Genomic DNA, 22,316 nt, shown 5'->3' with positions numbered 1-22,316 from the left:
AAAGTGTAGGCACCAATGTTCAAAATGATTTAGAAACTTTTGCAGGAGGCGGTGCTAAGTTAGCCTGGTTCTTCAGCGGTAACATCATGGTAAGACTTCGCCTTGTTGACTGTAATTTAGAGTTATGGCCTTAGTTTCCGAATTTATTGATGGCTCTGAAATTTTTCGTTATTATGAGGCTGGTAAGTTTCTGTCGAGATTTGAGCCAGTTAGCTTTCTTTTTTGACCTCAGTTTCACAGGTTCGGATATCTACATATGCACGAAGATTCGAGGGACTTGCAGCTCAGGCGGAAACAAGTCCTTGCAGATAGTTGACTGCGGGATTTGGTACACGACCCATGAATTTTCGCAAAGTTTCTGAAATCTAGTTAATGAGTCATTTCGAAAAAGTTAGCTCTTAAGGTCACTCTATCAATAACTGGCAGTGGAGGTGAGCAAAACTATCGTGTTGTGTCAGTCTCAGTGGGCGTACTCCTTTAGACATTTAGGATTTATGTTGGTACCTTGCGGAATCATGCGGTCCATTTTAATTATGTCTACGTCTATCATACGTGGATATTGGAAATTTGTCCTTAAGACTATCATTCGATTGCTGAACGAAGCTTACTTTTCTCTAAATGCCATGCATTTTGATAAATATGGAGCAGCAATCGGATGACTTGTGCACATTGCAAATTTTGATCCTAGTACACCCAAATAAGCGGGAAAATTATATGAGAAAGAATGGACAACCTCGAAAAGAATCTACTTGAATTTGGAAAGCTAACACTGCACCATATGTACAAGTACTTTACATGCAAGATTTAAATTTGAACTCATACATACCATAATAACCCGCAATTTTAATGCAGGCCGTAGCTGGAAATAGGCCATCTCGTCCTTTACGTCCTCCCATGCAAGGCGACTCTAAAATCGCTGTTGAGTAATTGTTATGAAATGGATCATCACAAGCTTTGTTAGCGCCATTAAACGACACGCATTTGAAACAATCTATGCAATAGGCTGAAAATAACCCCATTCAGGATAATGTAAACTTGTTTCAAAACGACAAACTCACCTTCTTTCACGAAAATCACAAATATCGCTATAATAAGGCCTAAATTTTGGATATGCTGAACAATACGTAGAAACATTTCGTAGTTTCCTATTCGAATGTCCTGTTCTTGTAAAATCCTAATTATAGTAGTACCATCAAAAATTAATTGATTCCAATTTGTTAACAATCAGCTTATGTACAATACAGTTGGTTTCCTACTGCACCTTGGCTAGTTTTCTATATTATTGCTGCCATTGTTGTTTTAACAAGGTTTTGTAAGTTCATTGTATAAAAATATCCGTTGGTCGGTAGTAAACTACTTCGCTAGCGTTATTGACTTTAAAATGTGAGTAGGCCTATTTGTTTTTACGAACATCATTCATTGGTAGGTGATGATTTATTGCTGGTCAGTTACATATTTCGAATCTGAAATGAGAGGAACAGATGGGGATTTTGAATCACCTGTGTATATAGTTCATTATAAGTCGATTTAGAGTTCCTCAGTGTCAGAGGAAATTCGAACTATAGAATCGCTTATTGAGCGGAATTGATTACCTTCTATTCTGAAATCCAACATTTCCACAAATTCATAAATTTTAATTCATCCGTGGATGAAATGCAAAAGTAGCTATCAACATAAATAGCCAGGCAAGGCGAATCAGGTAACACTACAATACTCTCAGGGTACAGTCACACCTTTTAAAAAAATATTCTCAGGTTGAAAGCAATTTTTTGGGGTCAGGAAAATGTCCACTAAGGGCCTAAGGTATCGACTCTCATGGCCAATCTACGACGGAGTCAAAGAAATGAAAAATTCGTTGATTTAATTTGAGTTACTAGCAGCTTCTTTCCCAGCAGCTACAGGTGAAGATGGAAGTCACAAGCATAGAAACAACAGTAGATGACAACCAACGAAAAAAACCAAGACCCACCCTATAACATAGGGGTCTGGACCCATCTATCAAGAGGAATGGGCAGGTGGCAGCCATATCATCAACTTCATCTGTTGTTGAAAAAGAAAAAACTATAACAGGTCAATATTAAAAATTTAAGTGCCTTCAAATAGATAAAAACCCCTCCCTTTCTAGTTTTTCTGGGGTAATGATCATTTAGCATGAAAATGCCTGCTGAACCAACACCAACAGCGCTACTACCAAACCCTATCTCCACCTCCACGTGGTGACCGCTGGGAGCTCTTTCGTAACGAAAAGCTGCAGACGGAGAAGAATGAAGGCGAGTCTCCCGCGCCTAAAAACGGCACAAATTGTACCAACTGGTCCTCCAGGTTGGGGGTTGGGTAGGGCTGATAACCCTACACGGAAAACAACTTGTTACGAAGCGACAACAGGAGCCTCGGACAGGACGGATTTTAAAACGACGGACCCGGCAACGACAACGGAATAACGATTTGCGCATTTTCTCATGGAACGTGCGCTCCCTGTACAGAGATGAAGTTGATGTGCAGCTAGCCGATACCCTGTCCCAATATAGGGCTGATATAACAGCGTTTAAAGAGACGCGATGGGCAGGGACCGGTTTCCTGGAGAAGAGCCACTACACCATATATCATAGCGGTCATCCAGTAAACCATGTACTCGGAGTAGGTTTCTTAGTCAGCCAAAAAATTAAACCTGCTGTAATCGGCTTTGAAAACATAAGCGAATGGCTATGCACACCGCGCTTGCGAGGCAAGTTTAGAAATATAAGTCTCATAAACGTTCACGCCCCTACGGAGGAGACTGCAGAGTCGGAGAAGGATATCTTCTACGAGGCAGTAGAACGAACCCTCGAAGCCTGTCCCAGATATGATATCAAAATCATACTTGGGGATTTTAACAGCCAAGTAGGGAAGGAGCCCGTATTCAGGCGATACGTTGGCTCCCATAGCTTCCACGGAAAAACAAATGATAACGGACTGCGGACTATTCAATTAGCAGGGTCACACGAAATGGTTGTTGGAAGTACTTGGTTTGCGCAGAAAGCGGTCCTCAAATATACGTGGGCCTCTTCAGACGGGACCACTTTCAACCAAATTGACCACGTGTTGATCGAACGCCGCCACCTCTCAGCCTTGATGAATGTCAGAACATATAGGGGGGCCAATATAGACTCGGATCACTATCTCGTTGGCATGGTGGTCCGAGCTCGAATAACAATACCACCTAGAATCCCCTCTGACAATCAGATGAGAGTGAACACTGAAGCCATCCACAACACAACCCTCCGCGACACCTATAAGAGGGAAATGGATGCCGCAATAACCGCAGTCAACAGAGGACCTGGAGTTGAAGCATCAACAAATGATCTTCACAATCACCTGAAGAACGTTATCATGGATACGGCCACAAACATACTTGGCCCCAGTCGCAAAAGGAGTCGGAACGGCTGGTTTGACGATGAATGTAAGCTAGCAACGGAACGGAAGAATGCAGCATACCGAATAATGTTGCATTCTCAAAGAACGTGGGCACGTGCAGAGACTTATCACGAACTCCGTCGAGCGGAGAAGCAACTTCACAGACGGAAAAAGGAAGCCTGGGAAAACCAACAAGTCTGTGAACTAGAAAAGTACAGGGAGCAACCGCACCAGGCGCGCAAGTTTTACCAACAAGTCAGCAGGATGAAGCCTTATACACTTCGATGCTCATCCTGCCGAGACAAAGAGGGAAATCTGATTTCCGACAGAATGGACATATTATGATAGAACGATGGGTTGAGTACTTTGATGAGCTACTGAACAACCAGAACATCAGCGAGTTGGAGGTCCCGCCATCTGAAGACGACGGACAAATACTGCCTCCACCAAGTTTAGGAGAAACAGTCCGTGCAATTCATCGGCTAAAAAATCATAAGTCGCCAGGAGCCGATGGAATTACAGCCGAATTGGTTAAATATGGAGGCGGCCAGTTACACCAAGTGGTTCATCAACTTGTGCTCAAGGTATGGGACAGCGAATCAATGCCTGACGATTGGCAACGAGGCATTATCTGTCTCATACATAGAAAGGGAGATATCACGAGACGTACAAACGGCCTTCATCCAGATCGAGCAGGCGGCGCGAAATCTTGGGCTGCACATCAATGAAGGTGAGACAAAATATATGGTGGCAACGTCAGCACCGAAGACGAATCAACCAACAACATCAAACCGCACTGGTCAAACACAAACACGAAGAAGAATAAGGATAGGAGAATACAACTTTGCGACCGTTGACAATTTCTCCTATCTAGGGTCGAAAATCACAACCGATAACAACTACGATGATGAAATCCCCGCACGGTTGTTGTCAGCCAACAGAGCCTATTTCAGCTTACAAAGACTTTTCCGCTCGAAACATCTCACCATAGGGTCAAAGCTCTTACTGTACAAGACTATGATCTTGCCAGTCCTCATGTATTCCTCGGAAACTTGGGTTCTTAGCAAGAATCGTGAACTCTTGGCCGCGTTCGAGAGAAGAATCCTCCGAAGAATTTTTGGCCCCCTACATGAGGATGGACGATTCCGTAACCTATACAATGACGAAATCTATGAGCGATACCATGACCGTCCGGTTGTGGATAAAATCCGGCTCAATAGGTTACGGTGGGCGGGTCACTTAATCCGTATGGATGAGGATGATCCCACCCGGAAAGTCTATAAGGGCAATATCTATGGTAGAAAAAGAAGACGAGGCAGACCCTGCCTAAGATTGAGCGATGGCGTGGGTCAGGACGCCAGACAGCTTTTAGGGATATCGAATTGGTGGACCTCGGCGCAAAACCGGGATGTCTGGAGTTCCTTATTAAGGCATGCCTAGACCGGATACCGGTTATTGCGCCGTTGATGATGAATGATCATTTTATTTTCTAGGTATATCTATTATACGCTTTGTAATTGTATCCCCAGTGCGTTAATCCTGAAATCTTACCCTTACCCCTCAAAGGCTTTTTGTTGTTTTTTATGTGGGGGAGGTGGAAATCCGCTGTTGCGCCACGTTGCAACTGCATGTACCTTTTTCACCCACATAAACCACTCTTACTTCTCCGTATATATCCCCGCTGGGCTATAGTAAAGGGGGAAGGGCTCTAGTCTAGACTATTCAAATTAAATCAGGAGGACGCCATTCAACCTCCTTCTCTCATCCGCGAATCTCTGACAATGGAATATAACACATGCTTCAGGTCCTTGGGTGAAGCGGCGCATTTGAGACAGTCGGGAGACTTGTTTATTACGACGCGATACAAAATTCTTCCTGTAATTACAATGCTCTGTAAGGAACTGTCTTAGGTGGTAATTCGATTCTCCGCAACCCATCTCTCAATACACGGCCCTTTCCAGAATTAACCCACCATTGCATCTCCTGTGCAGCTCCTTTCTAGTGGCTTTTCGGAAGTCTACAGCTACATCGGACGGATTTGTCCTCTGGTAGAGATAGTAAGACCTCATTCGCTAGAAGGTCCAATAGAATCATTCCCACGATGTCTCCAGTACTACATGCGCTGGATACCCTCAACGCGATTGGTTGGCATACGGAACTCATCTTTCTCTCCCGTTGACTGTGGAAGATGGATTTCACAACCCCTGTGAGAATAAGCCAGCAACTATATTTTGATCTTCAGATTTTAGGAATAATCCTTACCAAACATGAACTAGTCTTTGTTGCTATTTCTTGTGCATAGTCCAAATGCTCCTTAAATCTTAACTTCTCCATCGGTATGACTTCTATGTGTCTTGCGATCGGTTTTGAAACGACCTCGGGTTACCAACCCGGGTTTTGACGGTAATGCTTCCCTGCGATTGGTAATAAGAACCTCCACTGTCCTCTCCTACGTCAGGTCCAAGTGTAACCATTCGAAACCATACTTTTATAGCATGAATAATTTTACTTTCATAAAGTTCCACGTCGAATTACCCATCGAAGCTTCAACCAGTACCAGACCGTCTGCTCAATGTTGTTTTCTCCAACATACGAAGGCCAAGCACTCCATTATACATTGTATTCAACAGCAGGAGCCCCGATAGGGACCTTCGGGTTCACAAGGTATCGTTTCGGTCGGCCATCCGCGTCGTTCTAGAGAAGCTTCTCCGAAAGGTAATCCTCGATCATTCGAGCTAATTAACCAGATACGCAGTTTAACCAAGCTGCCCTCAATCCAACCCCAGTTGGTCGATTTAAAGACATTCCTTACATATAGTGTCACCCTACACGCAGCGCTTACTAACGACCGACGCGTTCCGAGCAGGATATATAACCTTTACTATCATATCGATCGTAAAATTAGCTTGTCGAAAATCATACTGCCATTTCGATAGATAACCCACTAACTCGACAAATGGAAGCAACCTGTTGTATATCATCTTCTCCAACATCTTCTCTAGTGCCAGAAAGACAGATAGGGCGATATGAAAAGAATATGGTAGGTGGTTCTTGAGGTTTCTTTAGCAGAATCAGCTTCTTCCTCTTCCATTACAATTTCCCTTCTACTTCCACCATATACGACCCAAATGCGTTTATGAGCCATATGGACAACTTTAGGATTTTGTTCGGAGTCCTGTCCAATATCGCACCATTATTATCCCCAATTCCTCCAAAGGTTTTTCGTAGCTTGGTTACATAAAACATCCTTGAATATTGCTGTGTAGTCTGGTCCCCCTACCGCATCCGTGACGGCCGCGCTCTTGAAGCTGTACAACGCAAATTCACCCGGACCCTCTTTTACAAAAAGAACCTTCCACGGGTTGATTATCCGTCACGACTCCGCACCCTCAATCTCCCCTCCCTACAGCAACGCCGTATCTTCCTTGATATGTGTACTCTTTTCAAACTCTGCAATGGTCTGATGGACTGCTCCGCCAACTCGGATATTACTCTCCGTATCGCCTCGTCTCATAACACACGTAATGCGGACATTTTTGATGTGCCCTTCGCCGAGCTCGAGATTTACTTTCACTCTCCGATCCCGAGGTTTTGCCGGTCCTACAATGCCCTACAGCTTGGTTCCTTTGACTCTATGTCCCTCTCTAGCTTTAAGCGCAAAATATGCCATTTACTTGCTCCTCCCTCTGAGGACAATATGTAATAAGAAATTTGCTTTCTGTGTATTGTCCTCATTAAATAAATAAATAAATAAATAAATAAATAAATAAATAAATAAAGGATCGAGCAAACGTCTTGTTGAATTGTTAAAAAATTGTAATTATTTTGAACAAGACACGTCACTTGGGGTGAGTTTTGCCAATGAATCTTGCTCATTACAACCTTGTACTCGTCTTTCCTTGTGCCATTCCCTTCGGGTCGTGACATCCTTCTAAAGTCACCAGGAGTGTCTTCTCCTTAAAATCCCCAGTAGACCAGCCAGCTATCCTAGCTTTTTAAATTCTGTTCGTCTTCGACTTTCGCCTCCTCCGCTGCTAATGTCGAAAAAGATGGTCTGGTGGTCAGTGTGGTTTTAATGTTTACTCACCCGGCGGACAATCCTTCTCGCCGACTAGATATCGAGCCTCGAGAAGTCGGTGTACATCCAACGTTGGCTAGGTTCCCAGATTACCGGCACATTCACATTCGACTTCCGAATGGTTTATGAGAGCAGGACTTGAACAGCATTGGAATGGTTTAGATTGATTTGTATTAACCTCAGTTAGTCCTACGCCGAAAACCTGGGACCATTCAGTTTAACTATTAATTCCACCTGCAAGCTAATAATAGCGGCTTCTGTATCCCCATATGCTATCTTTATTTTCTTTATTTCGCTTAGGTTGAATCGCTCCTTTAGCGCAACACAGATGTCCTCCTGTGATGTAACCTTGTCTAGGTCCTTGCATTCGATTATTATCTACCTCTTTCGGGCTTTCAGTTCTTTGTGCTTACCTGCGTGCACCTTTTCTACCAAATCACGAAAGCTATCCGTTGATTTCTTGTTGGATTCACTTAGCTCCAGCATCAGATCCCCTTTCTGCGTCCGTCTGATACGGATAACACTACCGCCCAAGTCTGTCAGTTCCAGATTCGCTATCACTCTCCTAAAACGCAACTGATGCTATTCACCACCAAGACAAGGATACCTGAATTCCATGTAACACGGCTGAATGAACAAAGATTGGTTCTTTCCTCTAATGTAAAGTATCTACGTGTAATCCTGGATCCTAAGCTAAATTGGAGGTTGAACATAGAACTGAGGGTTAAGGAGACCTATATAGTCTTCTATGCCTGCAAGAGAACCTTTGCAAAGATATGGAGTCTTCGGTCGAGGATGGTTCTCTGGATGTATACCGCTGTAGTGCGTGCGATCCTAACATACGGCCCTATTGTATGGTGGCAGGCTTTGAAGAAGAAATACAATAGAACGAAGCTTAATAGGATTCAAAGAACCGCGTGTGCGGGTGTTACTGGGGCTCTGCAGTCCTGCCCGGCAGATGCTCTCAATGTACTCCTGCATCTACTCCCCTTAGACCTCCACATTAAATACATTGCAGCATGCAATGCTGTGAGACTACGTGGGCAGCGAAGTCCTACGGCCACAGCAACATCCTAGATGAAATAATTCGGAAAATCTGGGCATCCCCCACGGACTATGGTACACGCAAGCTGAACTTTGCTGTGGACCTTCCAACCAGGGCAAAGTGGAAGACCGGCGGCGTGTTGCAAGACTATGATACAGTATTCTTTACGGACGGAGCAAAGTTGGCCTATGGAGTCTCGAATACACACGGTGTATCCAAATCGTGTGGTCTCCCAGGTTTTGCCAGTGTATTCCAGGCGGAAGTACTGGCGATATTGAAAGTCTGTCGATGGCTGAAGCGTGATTCGAGCCCCAAGCGTAACATAGCCATTCTGGCCGAAAGCCAAGTGGCCATCAAGGCCTTGTACTCAACGACGACATTTTCCCGGCTGGTGGGGCAGCGCAGAGACGCGCTTAACCGTCTGGGCGGCACGCTCAAAATCACCCTTCTCTGTGTTCCCGGAAAATAGGAACATAGAGGGGAATGAGCGGGCAGACGGATTGGTCAGGCAAGGCTCTGCTCTTGGCAGTCTCTCGGCGAATACAGTCGGTGTTCCGCTGGCGGCTGTTGGGGGCCGAGTTTACTCGCAGCTTACAAGCTGTGTCAAGTCAAGGAGAATTTGGCCCGCTTATAACATAGCCCGATCACGGGAGCTCCTGCGCCAGACGCGTGCAAATGCATTCAAGATTACGGCGATCTGCACGGGGCACTGGTCCATAGGGGACCATGCCGCTAGGCTCGGTATACCCTACAACTCGCATTGCCGAAGCTGCGGAGAAGGAAGGGAAACCCTCATGCACTTTTTCTGCGATTGCCCAGCTCTGGCTAGAGTCAGGCTGCGGACAATGGGTAAACCATTCTTTGGGGACCTCAGAGAGATTTCTAGCTGCAGGGTCGGAGAGCTGCTTTCCTTTATGAATGCTACGGACTCTGCCTCCCTGCTCCCATAAAAACAGTCACGGTCTTAGGCGCACCTAAGCGCTAATCGGGCTCCTCGGAGCGGCCACTGATAACTACCTACCTACGTACCTCCGAAATATATCCGCGTAAAACATGTCCTATTTCTTAAAAATAACGATTCCTGGCCGGATTTTCTTTTTGTTCTTTTGTAGCCCACCATTGCCCATTGGTGGGGCTTATAAGCTGTCGTGTCACCTGTGTTTCTCGCGTGACTTTACCGGTCAACGTTTGGACATTTTTCTCGTCTAGTGACCTTATATAGATATACACATCAAAGCCTCTATGTTTTGGTGGAAATTCTGATCCCCCTTGATGAAAACAAAGTTCATTTATTCTTTTACAACAGCAACAGTGATGTCGATGCGGGGGCTACCCGTATTCCTTTCCGAATCCCACGATGAATCCTGACTGCCGAGGGATAACTTTCTCCTGTGCGATGACCTTCCCAATTTCGAGATATTACGAAGGGAATCCGTAACATGTAGGCAAGTTTCTCACTACTAGGCATACCTCAGGCCCATTTCCAAAAGTCGCCTCCTCCTTTCTCCTCCATGTTTGGTTCGATTTATGGGTATCCTTCCCATAGCCAATTTTCATCCACGAACAGGCGTTCGCGTAGATGTGCGTGTCCGCATCACATCCGGCGAGCATTCCATAATCCGCATGAAGGGTTGCATCTGATGGGAAACTCCACAACCCTCTCTCTAAGCAGGGTCGTAGGAATGCGAGCCCCTCCCTAAATTGTACAGTCAATTTAACTTCGCCCCCTCTTGTGGGAAAGCCCCGGATTATTTTCAACCCCCTCACAGCGAACCTGCTTTCAAGGATGTGTTACTCATAGTAGCTTGGAGGAGACCAATCAACTTCACCCTAAAAAACAATATTGAACCGTTACAAAAAATTATATTACTCGCATCAAAGCATAAGCTCCGCAAGTTTAACAGATTCCAGATGCTTGCAAAGAATATTCTCCTTTCTCAAAATAATCGTCATACACATGTATAAATCTATATTTATAAGAGTTCCGGTTGTGTCAGTTGAATTTTATTCGCATCAATGAATTTTTGCGTTTCTACAAAGATAGATATTTATTGAAGTTCTTTCGATCATATGTGGAGTATCTTCTTTTTTCTCAGAAGAAATCATCTCGCTGTACAATACATGTATACATATATGTGCACATGAGAATAACATCGCATTGCTCATTCTTTCATTAATCTCGCTCGGAATTCAAGATACAATATTTCAATAAATTTATATGAGTTCCAATCCGTTTATTTACAAATTCTATCTGAATAACGTTCTAGAATTCGCCTATGAACAAGCCATTCTAGAACGTCGGCTAAGGGGATTGTTTATGTATGTACATATGTACCTGCCAGAAATTTTAATTATTTTCAGAGCACTCTGATAGCTCTCAATAATTTGCGTGTTCGGTTTCTGGGGCTACATGTTTACAAACATCAAGTCTACTGCATCCGGATTCCGTACTTTGTAGCTAAATATAGTGCCCTAGGCTTCAGACCTAATAGCGTGGTATTGACTGCATGCGTGGAAGTAATTATGATGTGCTAACGCTTGATTTTGTTATGGCTAAGAACAAGGATAATTATAATACTTCAATTAATCAACTGAACAAAAAGTAGGTCCGAAATTGAATCCGGGAATGCTGAGCTTTCACATATAATCAACTAGATCGTCTAAGAGGATGTAATCAATTAAGATCCGTTGTCGAGGACTATCAACATGTGTGCAAGTTGAGCAAACTGCGGGCTTCAGAAAGGAACCATCAAAGATCAAATAAAATTCCGAATTAACTGCTTTTTACGGAATGGACTGTATTGAGTAGTAAACAAGTCGGGAAACCGGAAGCTGGACGCTTCAGGTACAAAAGGTTTTGTGTATTTCTTAGTACGTAACACGTAATATATCCATATATTTTGTGAGAGTATCCACTTTCAGGTGATATTGACATTCATAGTCTTCAATTTTCGAAGAAGCAACAACTTTGACGTATTAAAACTTTGTTAGTAATAGTGCGATTTCCACCAAACTTGGTAAGATCATGCTCTACATGATATGATTATAGCCTACATCACTGCAAAATTTCGTGGTGCTAGGATGGACTCAAGGAGAGGGGGGTTTCCAGCCAACTACAAACAATTATAGTAATATACTATTATTAACTTTATTTGAACAGATATCGGTATAGAAGGAATTTCGGAGCCCAGGCATCATATAGTGCAGCCTCCTGATTTTTCGGTTTGGTAGTTTCTGTCAATGGCCTCTTTAAAAAAATCATTACTTTTAACCCCCCCCCCCCCCACAAATGTCAAAATTAAGGCCGGCTTCAGAAAGTACTAACCGAGATCTTTAATTTGATATCCCACATGACTATATTGGATGAAAAAAAAATTTTACACCCCCCTTTTGCATGTATGGGAACCCCCCTTAAATTCAACGTAAAAGGATGTAACTTACTGTACGTGTGAGCGTTCACAATTTCCACCTTTCTACCAAATTTGGTGTCAATCGCTATAACCGTCTCTGAGAAAAATGAGTGCGACGGACAGACAGGGGTTATCTCCCCAGCAAGAGCGGGGTACTAACACTTTCCAGCGTCCTTGAATGTGACCCCTATTCCGCCAGTCACCAGAGACGTGCTGCTGGAGATCTGCAGTCGAATGGGCAACAGCAAAGCCCCGGGTCTGGACAACATACGGAATAAGGCTCTGAAACTTGCCGTCAAATTTAGACTGGATATGTTCGCGGAGCTGTTCGAAACGTACATGCCCGAGGGTATCTTTCCAGCACAGTGGAAGCGGCAGAAGCTGGTGCTGCTGCCTAAGGCTAGCAAACTGCCAGGGAAACCATCCTCCTATAGACCCATATGTCTTCTAGACACTATGGGAAAAAATGGGGGGCGGGTTATTTATAATAGACTACTCCCAGTCGTCGAGAGCCAAGGGGGCCTTTCAGATAGGCAGTATGGGTTCCGTAAAGCCAGATAAACGATTGATGCCATCAAAATGGTTACTGGCTTGGCCGAAAATACAATTCACGGAAGCAAATATTGTGTGGTGGTCACCCTGGATGTGAAGAATGCATTCAACTCGGTCAATTGGAACCTTATACGAAAGTCTCTGGCGACGATTGGTGTTCCCACCTACCTCGCCGCTATTATAGGTAGCTATTTGCATGAGCGAACATTGTGGTATAATACCGATGGACCCAAGGAGTACATTATCTTCGCGGGTGTCCCACATGGCTCTGTACTAGGCCCACTACTGTGAAACATCATGCACAATGATGTGCTTAACCTTCCGGTTCCGGAGGAGGCCACGGTGGTGGGTTACGCCGATGACATAGCACGGGTTGTGGTCGCAAAGCATCTCGAGGATGCTGAGTTGTACTCAAGCGAAGCAATCAGTGTTGTTAAGGCTTGGCTAGAGAGTGCTGGACTGGCACTCGTTGAGGAAAACACGGAAGCGGTCCTTATCACTAAGCGCCGCAAAAGAAATTACGCCTACATTAGAATCGGGAATCGTATTATCACTTCCAAGACCAATAAAACCCGTTGGGGAGTTCCGTCCCCACATACTCGAGGAGGGTGATCAGACCCGAGTCTGCAAAGGACTCATTTGAAGCTCAGCCACGAAGCCTCACCGGAGATTATCTGGTACCATGGGAATCGGGATGGCCCTCTGAGAGCATATGCTCCAGGAGAATTCCTGGAGGATGTGTTCTTGGCCCGGTTATTTGCGGTTGGCTCCCTAGTGGGAGTTTCATGGTGGTTGTGGTTATGCCTACATCGCGGGCAGAGATCCTCGGAGCTCAAGCGTGGAGTTACGCTGTACAACTCGGGTGTCGTACTCCTTAGTTGCAGCAGAGGTATGGAGAGGAGGTCGCATCCACTGGTATGAACGCTGAGCCTGCACTCAGTATAAACCAGGATCTCTGTGCTTGCATGGCGGGGCTCTGATTGTGGTCCCAAAATCAATCCGTGTCCGAAGAGGACCGTGGGATTATGTCTTCACGGCAGGTACTCACGTTAAACCCCCCACGACTTTCATCACTTCCAAGCCTGCCATCAAATACTTGGAGGTGATGATAGACAGAAAACTCAATTTTAAGCAGGATATAGAACATACTTGTAAAAACGCATTCACCACAAGTATGGCTCGTATGGAACGTAGAAGGAGCGCGGCATACTTGCAGGCTGCTCATAGCCAAGGTGGTGAGTTCTATCATGCTGTATGCAGTCCCAGTTTGGGGAAACGCGCTGCAAGTTTTAGGCAATGCATATAAACTGAATACGGTTTACAGAAGAACAGCCTTAAGGGTGTGTTCTGCCTTCAGGACCGCCTCAGACGATGCAGCGTTCGTCATCTCGGGAATGATGCCGATTGACATCCTGGTAACCGAAATGATGAACATTTATATTTATCCATCTCTCCCTTATCGCAGCTGAAAAAAGCCGAAAGGGAGATCCATAAGCAGATGGCAACAGCGATGGGACTAGTCAGAAAAGGGTCGTTGGATTTACAGGTTGATCCCTTCCATCAGGGAGTGGATGGAGAGAAAACATGGGGAGATCAATTATAATCTCACCCAGTTTCTCACCGGCCATGGAAGATACCGTCAATACCTGTATAGATTTAAATTGGACACCGGACCTAATTGTCCAAACTGCGACGAGGCCCAGAGGATCCAACGCACGTATTCTTCCAATGTTCTAGGTTCGTGGAAGAAAGAAGGAACCTAGAGGAAACTCTAGGTGAAGTGCTATTACCGGAAAATTTTGTCCGGAGAATGGTAGCTTGCCAGGAAGACTGGGATGTGATCAATTCCATGATCGCAGTAATCCAGGAGAAACTATGAAAAGCAGAAGAAGTGAGGTAGGCGCGGTTACGAACCCCGCGGGAAAACGGAAGGAGACCTAGCTAAAGTAAGTTAACTCCGCCCCGTGATGTAATACCTAAAGGTGGTTCCACGGGGTAGGGGGGAGTTGGGGGTGGTTTTAGTGGGTAAAAATCCCACACTCTGGCGTGCCCAGGCCAGAGTCTTTTGAAAATGTTCACCTCCTTAAAAAAAAAGGCAGACAGAGAGGCAGACAGTAAACCGATTTTAATAAGGTTTTGTGTAAACACAAGGTTTTGTGTAAACACAAGGTTTTGTGTTTACACAAAACCTTAAAAAGATAAAATACTTTATATTTTCGCCCTTGTAGAATTGAATTAAAATAAACGAAGCCAGCTGTTTATGATATTTTCTACAACGCACCTATAATAGCCTACTTCCTTGACACAATTAAAGCTGGTCTATAAGCTCAATAACATCCTGAACTTCCACTTCAACTCAACTCTCCCTACACAAGTTCTGCTGGAATCCCACAAGTATCCATTCCTTCCGTAATCCTTTTCTCCCTTCTCACAGCAGACATTCTCAAATCCGCTCCTAACCGCAACTCTAGCAAGATCCTGCAATATACCGATGACTTCATAGTTTAAACCTTCATAAAGGATATGGTAGCCGGACAGGCCCCTCTGAATTCATGGACAATCTTTACCGACACTTTACCAAGTCGAAGCTAGCTCATAATCCTTAAAAGTGTCAAACGATTGTCTTCCACTTGAATAGAACCAGGATGATTTTGAAAATGTCTCGTGACGTCAAGTGCCGTTCAACAAGTCAGCTTTGTTAACGTCACCATCACCTCCAACTTATTCAATATCCTTCCCGCTATAAACCAAGTAAAGGGTGCCTTCAAATCACTCCATAAAAGGAGACATTTTTCTGCTGTAACCAGTTGTGTGTATGTGTGTCTGTGTATGGTGGGGAGAAGCTACAGCTTCTGAGCACTTAGGCCGTGTTGGCCCATTGTACTCGCCACCCCCGTCTAACGGAATATTCCGGATTCGTTAACGTATTGCAGGATTTCCGTTAGTGGATGTGATGCTACCCGTAGCAATTGAAGAACATCAGCACCAAAGATCTGATGGCTGATGCGTCCATAGGCGGGGCATTCACATAGGAAATGCTCCGTGGATTCCGCTTCCTCATTACAGGAGGGACATGTATCATCTTGAGTAATTCCTATTCTGAACATATGCCCAGCTAATGAATTATGGCCTGTCAGAATGCAAGTCCTCGTGCTTTTCGACAGGATAAACTTTACGGTACGCATGTTCGGTTCTGGCAGGAAAAGTTTGGTGTGTCGAGCTGCATTTAGGCTTTGCCACCTGCCATTATGGGAAGCTTGTTTCCAGTTTTTCAAAACAGACTTAGCTAATACTGGCTCCGGTGCCGGCATAAGGGAGATTGACCCCTCTTTCGTTAAAGCATCCGAGATTTCATTTCCCTCTACGCCACAGTGCCCAGGTACCCAGAGTAGTTCCACCATACTGAATCTAGAGATAGAGTTCAAACAGTTTCTGCATTCCTGAATGATTTTCGAGGTGATCAAAGGACTACTCAATGGTCTCAATGCAGCTTAGCTGTCACTGCAGATTGCAATGCGCCTGCCCTTCAACTGCTCGTCAATCACCCAGTTTGCCGCCCTTAGGATCGCATAAACTTCGGCTTGACAACCCGTTGCATATTGTCCCAAAGGAAAAGCCCACTTCTCGTTTTTATTTGAGAGGTATACTCCGGCTCTAGAGCCCTCTTCTGTTTTTGAGCCATCGGTGTAGAAGACTTCCGTATATACCGCCACGCATCCCTCTGGGTCTTCCCAGTCCTCTCTACGCTGCAATCGGTTAATTAGACCTCTGATGACTTTTGGATTCATCTTCTGGCCGCTTATATCTCTTAGACATATGGAGAGGCAATGCCTCAAAGAAAAATAAATTATCCGCTACTGTACCGGCATATTTAAAAGCGACTATGATACGAAGTATATATCCAACCAGATCCTTTACGACGTTCCCGAAGCCCGCATATCGATATCGAGATGACCAAATATGCGGTAAAATTCAATGTCAGTGCCTACCCTCTAGTTGCCGAATATCTGTGGATTAAGATCGATGAGAAAAATTTCCTCTGTAAGAATGATGTCCTAAAAGTTCTTATTCCCTATAATAACGATAACCATCTGTTTGACAGGTAAGGTAGAGTAGTCTCCCACTTCGGTCGTCACTCACAACACGCCCCTCCACCCAACCAAACGGCTCAAACTGTTCGTAATTCACTGAATTTGACAACTTTAAATATTATCCCAATTATTATGTGCTTTACCTCTCTGCGAGCCTCTCCGAGAACTCTAAACTTCCTTCTCTACTGTTCTGCCCCTTGTGATTCATGAGCGACCCACTTGTTGGCCACTCTGGGAAAGTGGCTTTGGCATAGCCAGCAATGCATTAGTCTCCCTTTCAGTGAACAAATCTATTAGTAATTAGTACCCTAACGCTGATATAAATCATCTTTCGAGATTTTGTCAGACCACAGTACACCAATGACACTGCGCAAAGAGGTGTTAACGAAACCTCGAAACTTCTGAGTAACATTGGTGGTCACTTTCCCTAGAATAGTACGGAGAGAACATTGCCGTGAAATAACCTCAACTTGGCGTTGGCATTTCCAAATTTTAAACGATATTGCAAAGGTGGATCTAGTGCTGTTAATATGTTGAATGACACCAAGCACGGTATCACCATCAGCAGAAACAACATTACCAAGATAGACAAATTGATCGACACCCTTATTGTTCTACTTTTTGATGTAGGTAAGAAGAGTGCGATGACCAGTCAGACTGAGAATCTTAGTTTTATTTGTGTTTATCTTCAGTCTGACTTTGCTTGTCTCTCCTTGCAAACACTAAGCTAGTTGACTGAGATCCGTGACTCGGTGAGAGGGCAGCCATATGCCATCAGTGTAGTCGAGATATTTGCGGAAAGATGTCATAGTCCATAAAAATAATCCACGACCTCCGGATAAGGCGACAAAATGCAACAGCGGAGTTCAGCTTTGAATTTCAAACTGCACAGAAACTTTACCTCAATGCAACATGTGACATTTTGAACCATCATATATCGCTTCATAATAGCTATTAGCTTCCCTAAAATACCACTTCTGTGTAAAGCATTCCAGATATACTTCCGGTTGATGCTGTCGAACGCCTTCAGGATGATGAGGAGTAGGTTAAGTGGAGATCTGAACTCCGCACACTACTCTAATATGAACCGCAAGGTGTTGATCCAGAGCGGAAACCACCCTGCTCTCTGTCGATTAAGCTTTCGAAATATTCTTTAATGTGTTCCAGGATAGTTTTACCTATCATCTTTGCAACCGCAGTAAGCACTCTAGATGAGTTCTTTTCTTCTTCTTCTTGACGGCGATCTTCTTCTACTCACTCGGAAACACCTCCGTTTCCCAGGATTTACCGATGAATGAAAGAAGCAGCTCTGCAGGGGCAGACCGAGCTGCGATGAACAGTTCCACAATAAGACTGTCGAGCGCAGCAGCCTCATCTCGTTTAGGCGCAATGATGGCCAAGATAATCTCCATTTTCTTTGGAGGAGTTGTCCGAATCCATATGTTAATGTGACTAACTATTTCATCCACAAGAAGTGTTCTTTCACTAGATGTTATCAGATTGAGGGCCGTGGTGAAAAGTTCCCACCTCTTGAGCTGGACGTCACCGTGGAGGAGGAGCCTACCATTAACGCCTCTTACAGGGTCATCAGGATACTTGCGGCCACAGGCACGTCATAGTTATTTGTGGCATCTTTTATGTCGCTTGCCTCTCCAGTGAAATAATCAATTCCCTATTGTCACAGCCCACGCTACGTTTTATCCCCCAAGATTTTGGAGGAGCTCAAGCGCATCACGTTTGCTCCCGGAGCGGCAATAAAAACTTTCTGCTCTCTACGCTCGTTGATTCGGCTCCAAGTTCCAGCAATCAGCCAGATTTTATGGCACCTCATCAGGACGACTACAACAGCCTCATTCACCCCGGATAGAAGAGCCCTTTGAATGGTTGGTAGAGCAGTGCTCATCAATATTCTTCGAATAGCTCCCTAAGATGTCTGTCGTCCGGGTAGCAAGCTAGTTTTCCACCTGTGGAATGGTATCCGCGTCCCGTAGGTGGACGATGTTAGCTTCCCACCCCTGTGAGAAAATGTGGAAGCGAAGATAAGCGGGCATCACGTAATGGCTTCCCTCGAGGTGTTAACATCGCATCTATTTCTCACATTCAGAAGACAACTTATCTACTGCTGATGTGGTGTCCTTGCTGGGAAATTGAAAACTTCAATTTGTTGCTGCTGAAACAATTTTCCTCGTTTAGGAGGTTGATTAAAATTATTGCGATGTGTCTACGCTGGATGAATAAACTTCGAGGTCCATTGTTCGTACAGGAGCTGACATAAGCAGAGCTAGCGATCATCATATGTCAACGCAAAAGAAAACAATTGCAGTCAATAAGAGGAAGCTCGGAAGCAAATTATTTGGCTACCCAACACACCTAAAGTCTGTTGTTTGGGGCTTTTCGAGGCAGCTATGAAGAGTCTAAAATACATAGTTTCGCTTACCAAAAACAAAAAAATTTTGGAAGAAAAGGAGAAGTTACTTCTTTTGATAAGTAAACAATCTTACAAGGATCAGAAAACGATATCCACTTCAATTTTTTAATTATTACTTAAGACGGAGGGAGAAAATGAAAACCTATTAGGACTTCGAACAGGACACTGCTATCCAAATTATCTCCTATTGATAATCGGGGTGACTTACTAGGCTGCAGCCAATGTGTGGAAGAGGATATGCGAGCCTTGCTTTTTCTATGCAGTTCCCCAGTTTGCTTAGACCCCAGGCAAATATATTTCGCTGAATCGGGGTGCTCACTGCCTTTGTGAGATCTGCTTAAAATCAGAGAAGTCGTGAGGGTCATTTTGGTCAGAACTACTAATAATCGACCTTCATGGCTGCCAAAAGTAGTTTACAGGTGGCTGTCAGATCGCCATAGGAATCTCGGGTTCTTACGAAACATCAACATTTAAATATGCTTTTTAAGGGCCATGCCGTAAATGCCGTAAATGCGGTCAGGCAGGCCATAAAGCGAACAGCTGCAATGAAAAGGAAAGCTGCGTTCTATGCAAGGACCGTGGCGCGACTGATGAGAGCATTGCGCACACTGCGGGATCGGGGCGGTGTCCAGTTTTCAGAGCAGAACTGGAAAGAGCTAGGATACGGTCAACATGATTCGCATCCTACAAATCAATATGCACCGGAGTGCAACCGCTCACGAGTTGCTAGCGCAGTTCGCTGCGGAGACCAAAGCTGATTTAGTACTCATCAGTGAGCAGTACCGAAACAAGGGCCCAGTTTCATGGCACCCAGACATATCAGGTACCGCTGCCATCTGGGTTCGGGACGGCACCCTCCTGGGGGTTCTTGCCCAAGGCCGAGGGGACGGCTTTGTTTGGATTCGGTGTTCAGGGATAACGTTTTTTAGTGTCTATCTTACGCCGAATGAGACGATGCCGGACTTTCGTCGGAGGCTTGAGGCATTGGAGGACGCTATCTTAAGCACGGATGGGCGGATCCTGGTCGGAGGTGACTTCAATGCTAGGGCACTTGAATGGGGCATGCCTCACACAGATTCCAGAGGGAAACGAATTTTGGAAATGGCGGCGAGAACAGGACTGGTAGTTCTAAACACCGGATCCACCCCAACGTTCCGGCGCCCGGGCTGCGAAGGAAGCATTCCAGACGTAACCTTCGCATCGGAATCACTGGTGTCGCTGGTGGACGGGTGGCGAGTTCTGGAAGAGTTTTCGGCCAGTGACCACCAATACATTGCTTTTGAAGTGGTGGACACAAACTCTCGGTGTGCGCCACCCCAGCGATCTTTCTGTGTATGGAACGTCGCGAAGGTGAACACCGGGAAGTTTGTCGAAACTCTGGGAACGGGTGGGGCCACGCTGAAGGGTACTCCTGGGGGCGGTGGCGCCGCTGCTGACACTGTCGTAAATTCAGTTATGAACCTGATAACGACGGTCTGCGGAGCCTCCATGCCCAGGAAGACATCGAGGCGCGGCAAACCTTCCATGTATTGGTGGACAGTGGAAATCGCAGAGCTCCGGAAGGAATGTCACAGGCTCCGCCGCTTAACACAACGTCTAGGCGACCGGGAAGAGGCATGTACCATAATGATGGAGTACAAATCAGCCAAAAGGAGACTCCGCAGCGCAATAAACAAGAGCAAAGCTCGCTGCTGGCAAGATCTGATCGACGAGGTGAACGGGGATCCGTGGGGACTCGGTTACAAACTTGTAACCCGAAAAATCGGGGCTCTGCGGAAACCCTGTTCACTTAAGGCCGAGCAGATGGACCGCATTGTGAGGGCACTCTTCCCTGCACACCCCGTATGGGATGGTGACGTCGGCGCGGAGAGCGCAGAGGACTGTCCACTTTTCTCTGTAAAAGAGTTGGAACAGGCAGTCCTCTCTATGAAAAACAAGAAGGCGCCAGGACCCGATGGTATTCCAGCAGAGGTGTACAAACTGGTATTCCAACACCGGCCAGGCCTACTGCTCGGTGCATTCAACGCTTGCCTGAAAGAGGGCATTTTCCCTGCTCGTTGGAAAGTTGCGAGGCTTGCGCTGATCCCTAAAGGGAAAGGCGATCCCGAACTGCCGTCTTCATACCGCCCGCTATGTATGCTTGATACTGCTGGGAAAGTGCTCGAAAAGCTCATCAGAAGTAGACTCGCTGAAGCGATACGCGCTGCCGGAGATTTATCTCCCCGGCAGTTTGGTTTTAGGGCAGGGAGATCGACAATTGATGCTGTCATGCAGGTCGTGGACGCCGTTCAACGAGCAGAGGCACATAGCCGCCGAACTCGACGGGTGGTGCTCCTCGTAACGCTTGACGTCAGAAACGCCTTCAATTCCGTAAGATGGAAAGACATTCTAGGCACACTAGACAATACCTTCAACGTGCCGAACTATCTCTTACGGATTTTGAGGGACTATCTGAGGAATCGCTCCCTGCTCTATGAAACACTAGAGGGTCAAAGGTGGATGGAGGTCACGTCGGGGGTAGCACAGGGATCCATCCTAGGGCCGGACCTCTGGAACGCTACCTATGACAGTCTGCTTAAACTCGACATGCCAGAAGAATCGCGCCTGGTCGGCTACGCAGATGATGTCGCAGCGCTTGTTGCTGGACGCACTGTCGAACAGGCGCAAAGCAGACTCGGCATATTGATGCGACGGGTAAGCGGATGGATGACTACTCATGGTTTCAACCTTGCACTGGAAAAAACCGAAGTAGTCATCCTGACTAAGAAGAGAATTCCGACCCTGTGTCCCATATCGTTCGGCGAGTCGATAATCGAGTCAAAATCAGCGGTAAAGTACCTCGGGTTGACTCTTGACTCAAAGATGAGCTTTTCTGAGCAAATCCAAGCAGCAGCGAACAAGGCTGCGGTTGGAGTTTCGGCGTTAAGTAGGCTAATGGCAAACATTGGGGGTCCTACGTCTAGTAGGCGACGTCTCCTGATGAGCTCAACGCAGTCTGCCCTGCTCTACGGCGCAGAGGTATGGGCTGGCGCTCTTAACAAGGAGGTATATCGTAGACGCCTCGCGCAAGTACAGAGACGGGGAGCTTTACGAGTGGCGTCTGCGTACCGCACAGTCTCTGAACCGGCCGTGATGGTGATCGCGGGAGTTATCCCCGTTGCCCTTCTTGCTAGGGAGCGTCAGGCCATATACAAGCGCAAGGGAGATGAGCCAAGGGAGGTGGTTGCTCGCGAAGAACGGCAACACACTCTAGACGAGTGGCAGCTCTCTTGGCAAAATGAAACTAGAGGCAGATGGACTGCGCGGCTCATCGGCAACC

General features: G+C 45.7%; 1 protein-coding gene across 2 annotated transcripts in view; it reads right to left on the bottom strand.

The window, feature by feature from the left end:
- Positions 1-22,316, bottom strand: part of LOC119660155 — a 49,248-nt gene that overhangs the window by 11,129 nt on the left and 15,803 nt on the right. For both annotated transcript variants that reach the window (XM_038068560.1, XM_038068559.1), the window contains exons 2-3: positions 1,059-1,463; positions 827-1,003 (exon numbers count right to left, since the gene is read on the bottom strand). In XM_038068560.1, coding sequence (XP_037924488.1) covers positions 827-1,003; positions 1,059-1,134 — 253 coding nt within the window. In that variant the 5' untranslated portion in view covers positions 1,135-1,463. The remainder of the gene's footprint in view (positions 1-826; positions 1,004-1,058; positions 1,464-22,316) is intronic.

Source organism: Hermetia illucens, chromosome 6, assembly GCF_905115235.1.
Source record: "Hermetia illucens chromosome 6, iHerIll2.2.curated.20191125, whole genome shotgun sequence".
In the NCBI taxonomy this organism is placed as follows: Eukaryota; Metazoa; Arthropoda; class Insecta; order Diptera; family Stratiomyidae; genus Hermetia; species Hermetia illucens.
The sequence above is the reverse complement of the archived record's forward strand: the minus strand, read 5'-3'. Positions and strand labels throughout refer to the sequence as shown.